Source organism: Pundamilia nyererei, unplaced genomic scaffold (genome assembly GCF_000239375.1).
Source record: "Pundamilia nyererei isolate P.nyererei 1_Seehausen unplaced genomic scaffold, PunNye1.0 scaffold00047, whole genome shotgun sequence".
NCBI classification, from domain to species: domain Eukaryota; kingdom Metazoa; phylum Chordata; class Actinopteri; order Cichliformes; family Cichlidae; genus Pundamilia; species Pundamilia nyererei.
In genome coordinates, this window is record NW_005187448.1 from 2,374,317 (window position 1) to 2,381,109 (window position 6,793).

The window sequence follows — 6,793 nt, forward strand, 5'->3', positions numbered from 1 at the left end:
CAAATGTTTAATAAAAAACAAAAAATGGCATATGTAAATATACAGTGCGCCTGTATAAACACTACATGTACACGCGTCTTACAGAAAGCAAGCAGATATTAAAATAAAAGCAGGTGAAAATTGTTATCATGAGGTAGTTTACAATTACACTTCATCTTTAGCCCCAGGAGGTGGCAGCAAACTGCTGCATGGTCCAGAATTGAATAATGGACTGGACAGCTGTGAAACACACAGTCGATAAGTGTTATAAACCACAAAGTACAAGTGTCTGTGCGTGCCCTTGATTTATTTTTTCATGAACAATAAAAAATAATGACAACGCAAGCAAGCCCTTAATGAACAAAAGACAACTAATTGAATCGATTGGGCCTGTGCCAACGTAGAAGGACCTCATAAGCCTCCTGGAGCTTCACAAATATTTCCTCAGCATCCTTGCTGGGGTTGTGGTCCGGATGCCACTTCTTGGCCAGCTCCCTATAACTTCGGGATATCTCCTCAAGAGAGGCCTCTGCTCCCAGAGACAATATCTGCAACATAAATACAATAAATCCAGATGAAACGGGCTAAATGGCAAGCAGAAAATGTAGACCTATTTACAGCATGCATTTCTTACCTTCAGTGCCTCTTTCTCTCTCTCAGTGTATTCTTTGAGCAGTATTTCTAGCACCTTCCTCCAGGCATCTTCATAGTACCCTCCTCCAGTAAGCACACACAATATCCGATATGGCATTAAAAGAAGGTACTCCAACACACTTCTGAGCCAAGGCAGGAACCATAAAATATCCAGCAGTGCTGCTATAGAGTCAGACAGATAGTACAGGGTGGCTGTGGTGTTGTGGAAAATACAGTAAGCCAGCGGGGCAGAGAAGGCCAGCCAACCTAGACCGATCCTATAAAGCCGTGGACCTGAGGTTGGAACAAAAAATATTTAACTTCAGGAAGCCACTTAAAACTGAATCAGAATGATTATTATCGACGTGCATAGTAAAATCATCCAATCCAAACCAGCCCACCTAATTTCTGTTTGCTCCCAGGTGTCCGTGGAGGTTTGAACGTGCGGTGCTTTGCAGCAGTGACACTGGCAGCCAAGCTTATAGGAAGAGGAGATAATGTGCTGCCATAGAATAGCAGGGAGGTTGCGAGACAAGAAGTCAAAGTCTTTTGGAGATCGGATGTCTGCTGGCCAACATTGGACACCAGATGCACCCCTGCACCCACACATAAAGGCAACACAATCAAGTAGAAGAAACTGAGGGAGTTCAGTCCTATCATGGCCACAGTGCCAAAGTAGACTCCAACACACACCTGTCCTGCAAATCTGACAGGACTCACAGGAGGAGGGATTGAGGTGGGAGGCCTTTTTCTCTCTTTATTTCCTTCTTGATTGGCCTCACTAACATAAGCAGGGATGCGTATAAATTCCCTGACCCACCCAAATCCAAATCCTCCTAGTGTTAGCATCCATAGCAGAGCATGGGTGTCTCTACCTAAGTACAAATGGTGAAGGCCCAAAGGTCCACCTACTGCCCACAGGGTGTAGGCAACAATTATACTTTTTACCATGAGGCCTCAGAAGATTACCTCCTGTACAGGTGAATATTAGTCATCCTTGATACATACCTGCAATAGAGTAACAAAAAGTGTTAGTTATACCTCCAAACCTCCATCAGTGTTTTATAATTATATTATACTTTAATCAAATAATTAAAATGGAAATGTTCAGCTTATAATTTATTGGCTTTGATCTTTAATCCCATGCACTTACATCGCCTGCTAACATTTTATTTATTTATTTAGTTTCATAACTATACTGTGCACCCTCCTCTGTGATCTGTCTGTTGGTCTTTGCCAGGACACTCAGATTTTTAATCTCTGCCATCCACTTCCCTGGTTAAATAATATATTATATAAGGGGGATTTATCTTAGCTCATGCTGTGTATTGTTAGTTTTACTCAACTCATTATGTGATCCAAAACATACCATTTTTGACAAAGAGTGCAACTATCTTTTCTGATCGATCGAAGATATTTGCTGTTCTTATACATCCAAATTGTATTTTAAAAAAGAGTTTGTTACTTACTGAGCCCATAATTTCAAATCCTTATCCAGAGAAATCCTTTTCCAGTGCTTTCCGTAGTTGAAGTTGCTGCATGTTGTTGCAATAGTTGGACTTTGGATCATGACAATGGGATTGCGCAGCGGCCTGAGTGCACAAAGCACATCAACACGAGCCTGTAATCATTTAAACTGATAAGACGAGTAAAAAGACTAAAAGCGACATTTATGAAGAAAAAAGGACACTGTTGACAATGCTTCAAAGAGGGCTTAAGTTTATTTTGTAAGGAAAATAAGGACATAGCCTTAGGCCTGTATGCTAAACTTCAGCATAGGATAAGAGTATAATCCTGCTCCCCAGTGAAGCCTAAAACAACTTCACTTTTTCTGTACAATTTTACTTAAAGGTGTATAATATAAGCTTAAAGTATAAAACTCAAGTTATATCGTATTTTTTTTAAATCAAAGCAAAGCACTTTTATTTTGTAAAGTGATATTCATTATCATATAAGCTAAAATATGAGATAAATATTATTAATACATCAGTAATACTTAGCATTATGCCTGATTATGAGGCTAACTGTATGTGATATAAGTAGTATCCTTGTGTGTGGGAATATATTTGTTAATAATAATAATTTAGTCCAGACAGAAATAAAGGTTTAAAACTTATTAAACTTTTGCCTATGATGGTATTGTTTAGCCTTCCATCAAAGAATTATCACCAGAACTATAATAGGGGAACAACTTGCTTGATGTTCAATTTCCTCAAGAATAAAAACATTTTGTTTTGGAAAATGGCCAAAAATATAAAAAACAAAATACACATACTTCAGTGATGTAACCTAACAAAGGCTCCTTACCTTAACTATATACTGACCAGGGGTATTTATGTGTGCAGAACCCCAGTGACCACTTATGAGCCAAGAAAAACCCCAATTGACCCTGATATTAATACCCCAATAGTCAGATAATGTTTGATAATATATTAGGCACACCAATCTAAAACAACCACGTGCATCTGAAATAAACCTAGTTTTCATTAAGGTCATATTCCGTGTCGTTAAAGGTGTCTAGGAGAGGAGAGGAGAGGAGATGATTCTCATTTAATTTTTTAATTTTTGTACGTTCTGTGCACCCCATTTATATCAGTGAGGGTAAGTTAATGCGACCAGCATCTCTCTAAATTAGTTTTAGCCAAGTGTAGCTACCTGTTCAGTCAGTGGGTGTGGACCACACGCATACCTGGAAAGTAGGCTGGGTCCACATTAATATTTCAAATCGCTGGACTGCCAAAACAATAAGCTCCCGTGGCCCCGCCCCCTGCGACCCCTCCTTTGCTGGGCTTTCGTCGGAGCTGAGCAGCCTTGCAGCAGCAGGTTAGCTCTTTAAAACCGAGCGAGCTCTGCTAGCTACACATCAACAGCATATCCAGAGAAGATGCGAAGTCGCTCAACTTTTTAACTATTCCACCCGCCTCCAGCGCTTTTAAGCCTGAGGACACTGTTATGGTTTCGGAGAATGGAAACGGACGACGTGTCGGTTAGAGAGCAACTTTTCCACAACCGTGTCCGGGAGACTATAGTAAGTAACGCCGAACCAACCCAACCGTCAGTTACTATGCTTATGAGCCCCCCGCAAACGTCGCATCACTGTAAGAAAGTCGCCTCAGTTAACGCTGTTTATTTCACTTTACCTAGCGGTAGCACGACTTTTGTTTCTCAGCTGTAGACTGCACGTCTTACTTTCTCAAGCGATAACAAGTTTGAAGTCACTTAAAAAAGTGATGATAACGATTGAAATGTGCTCGCTCCCTGGGCTAGCTTAACCCATGTTCAAACTTTAACTGTTGCACGGATACAGCTGGTGAGCAGGCAGCAGAGAGGCACAGCATTTTGTTACTGTTGATGCTCTTTTTTTCCCCTCTGCTGTTTTATCGCAGTTTTGTATAATAGCAACAGCAACTATTTGAACCTTAGACTCGGTTCAGTTACAGCAAAGCACACGGCTCCTGACCTTTAACCCTCACATCACATCAGACGGGAGCCCGACTACTGAGATTGGAGATTGCTGAACCAGCCTATCATAAAAGCATCGTCAGGCAACACTTTATCACCTTCGTATCTCAGCATCAGGAGTCGATTCATCAACTTGGTTTGCTTTGCTCAGCTCCAGGTAGTTCGTTCTGGTTTGCAGAAGATCATGAGGTGAAATAAATGTGAGGTTTTAAGGAACAACGTGTGTGTGTGTGTGTGTGTGTGTGTGTGTGTGTGTGTGTGTGTGTGTGTAGATGAGTTGTATAATATGAAAAATAGTGATTCCTGTGGGAGATTGAGTCACTGCAGCAGCAAAGAAATCAGAACAGGGCTTACTGAATCCAAAAGAACATACATTAAGATTGTGATCAGTTAGACTGCTTTTATTTGTATGACGAGTCAAATTCTTGCTTTTAACTGTGAAACCTCTAAAGAATGTAGGTTTTTTTCCCAACAGACTAGGAAACCCCCCACCCCCCCTTTTTTTTTAAGTGGCAGGCTGAGATATTTGCACATTAGGGCTGTTGGTGGCTTTTTTGTCTGCCCACATTAGGTATCAGAAGCAAGATTACATCCTCTGGAAAATATCACTTAAAATAGCATTCTACATTTGGTAGGCGGTATATATTTTCAGTGATAGATAGGATGCAGTTATTAATAAACCAAAACCAAATGAACAGCAAATAAAGTGCTTGCATTTCTTCTAATGCCCTTGTTTTGTCATTGTCCCTTTCAAATACCTAATGCTATTAGCAAGTGGCAAGTCTCAAGTCTCCAGCTTACCTCCTCATCACAGTACTTCCTCTCAGGCTTGTCAGCTGCCCCAGCACCTCTGGTTATTAATGGCTTTAGGCCAAGCCTATCTTTAATCAGCTTATTTTAAAGTCATAAACCTGTGGCAGAAGTGCATGTATGCTAGACCGAGAATAATATTTTGCACTAACAAAAAAGGCTGGATGAGACATTTTTTTTAAAAGTAGAAGAGCAACTCTTTGATATCCAAAAATAATTAAATAAAAATAATTCCTTCCATCCATCTTTTTCCACTTATCCAAGTCGGGGTTTCAGTTGAGCTGAAGCCCATCCCAGCTGTCATATGGTGAGAGGTAGAGCTAACTATTTACACTCATGGCCAGTTTACAGTCACCATTCAACCTAACAGGTATGTCTCTGGACTGTGGAGGGAAACGCACACAGGTAGAACAGAGTCCACAGCCAATGGATTCGAACCCAGCACCATCTTGCTTTGAGATGATGATGCCAACCATCGCACCACCATGCTGCCATTTTACTGCATTGTATTTGTTTTAGTTATCAGTTAATCTGGTGATAATTTTTTTACAGTTGTTTAGCCTATAATGAAATATTCCAAAAGGTCTTTGAGAAGCTAAACTGACTTATATTTGCTTTAAAATAACTGAATGGCTATCAGAACAGCTGCTGACTGAGTTTCTGTGGATAAACTAATGGTTTACTTGGGTAATTATTGTAACTCTTATTCATAAATAATATAATAATAGATATGCGTCAATTGTGAGATGCCAAAAACTAAACAAAAGAAAACAGTGTTTTAAATTCTTTCAGTCTTTTACAGTTCTGTATTTGAAGCTAGTGTAAAACTGATGTTAGACTACAAACATCAGCCACTGATATTTCTAAATGTCTGTTTATTTACCAACAGGCCAGAGGCAGTCAACGAGGCGTGTATCATCCAATAGAGATGTTTTTATAACAACATGTCCTTAGCCGACGCATATAAATGCTGGTTTAGCTACTGAGAATGCTCTCGTATTAGATATCCAAAACATGCAAGCAGCTGTACCATTAGTGCTTCTTTTTTGATTCTGAGGAAATGTGATGGAAAAATAATGCACGTATCAATGCACAGGGTAGATACATTTTTCCATAGGTGCATGACAAAGATATGCTATAAAGGCTATTTCTATATGCAACAAACATGCTTGCAGCTATTTGCCTGTCATGAGAACAGATGAGAGTAGTTTAATAATAATAATCAGTTAGATATCTTGTTGGAGTGAAGACAAGTGGTAAAATTCTGTGCTTGACTTAAATGGGGGGGGGGACGGTATTTATGTGAAGTATGACACTTTCTGGCTTCTGGTCAGAAGCCTCCCAGTTGGACCAGTTGGTACCGGATTCCTAAAAGTCGACAGTAATTCCAAACAAATTCTAATTCGATGAAATGTACTATACCTGTTTGGCCAAAGGCATAATAAACAGTTAATAATCAGTGGGAAAGTGCGATTACAGCCAAGTGCATGTCTTCACTTGAGCTGATTGTGTTCTTGTAAATCATCTTGGGTATCAGCAGATAGTAGAAAATTGAAGCGCAGAGAGCGTAGCTGGGCTGTGGGGGTAAACAGCCGAGCTAGGAGTGCTCATCCACACCCTGAGCCTGGTCGGATCAAGAAGGATCAGTGTCTAGCACGATAAAAGGTCATGATGATAAAATCTTGCAGTAGAGAACTGGAACAGCCAGCATCAGCACACACTGATATCTATTCCCCGCTTAGAAAAGAGCACTGTAATATTTGTATAATACCTGAGTCTCAGGCGCTCTGACTGAAAACTATAATAGCTCAGAACTGATGGGTTTGAGTCTTAGGAGTGACTTTCTGCAGTACTTTTGAGAGAAGGAAAACAGAGGACAATGTGTTTATTTCCTGATGGATCATACCCC

General features: G+C 40.1%; 2 protein-coding genes across 5 annotated transcripts in view; one reads left to right on the forward strand and one right to left on the reverse strand.

The window, feature by feature from the left end:
* Window positions 1-278: 278 nt before the first annotated feature.
* Window positions 279-4,250, reverse strand: dnajc22 (DnaJ (Hsp40) homolog, subfamily C, member 22). Of its 4 annotated transcripts, none has more exons than XM_005732587.1 (5): window positions 4,173-4,250; window positions 2,082-2,204; window positions 1,014-1,620; window positions 614-906; window positions 279-527 (listed from the first exon to the last, which is right to left on the reverse strand). In XM_005732587.1, exons 3-5 carry the CDS (start codon window positions 1,561-1,563, stop codon window positions 351-353), a joined length of 1,020 nt encoding a protein of 339 aa, XP_005732644.1. In that variant the 5' UTR covers window positions 1,564-1,620; window positions 2,082-2,204; window positions 4,173-4,250; the 3' UTR covers window positions 279-350. The 4 variants fall into 4 exon arrangements, with proteins under 4 accessions (XP_005732644.1, XP_005732643.1, XP_005732642.1 ...); XM_005732586.2 differs by having other exon boundaries at window positions 3,753-4,250; XM_005732585.1 differs by lacking the exon at window positions 4,173-4,250 and adding an exon at window positions 3,302-3,365.
* lmbr1l (limb development membrane protein 1-like) overlaps window positions 3,387-6,793 on the forward strand; it is a 13,395-nt gene continuing 9,988 nt past the window's right edge. Inside the window, exon 1 of the mRNA XM_005732584.2 lies at window positions 3,387-3,640. Within this exon, the coding sequence (XP_005732641.1) occupies window positions 3,578-3,640 (63 nt within the window). The 5' untranslated portion in view covers window positions 3,387-3,577. The remainder of the gene's footprint in view (window positions 3,641-6,793) is intronic.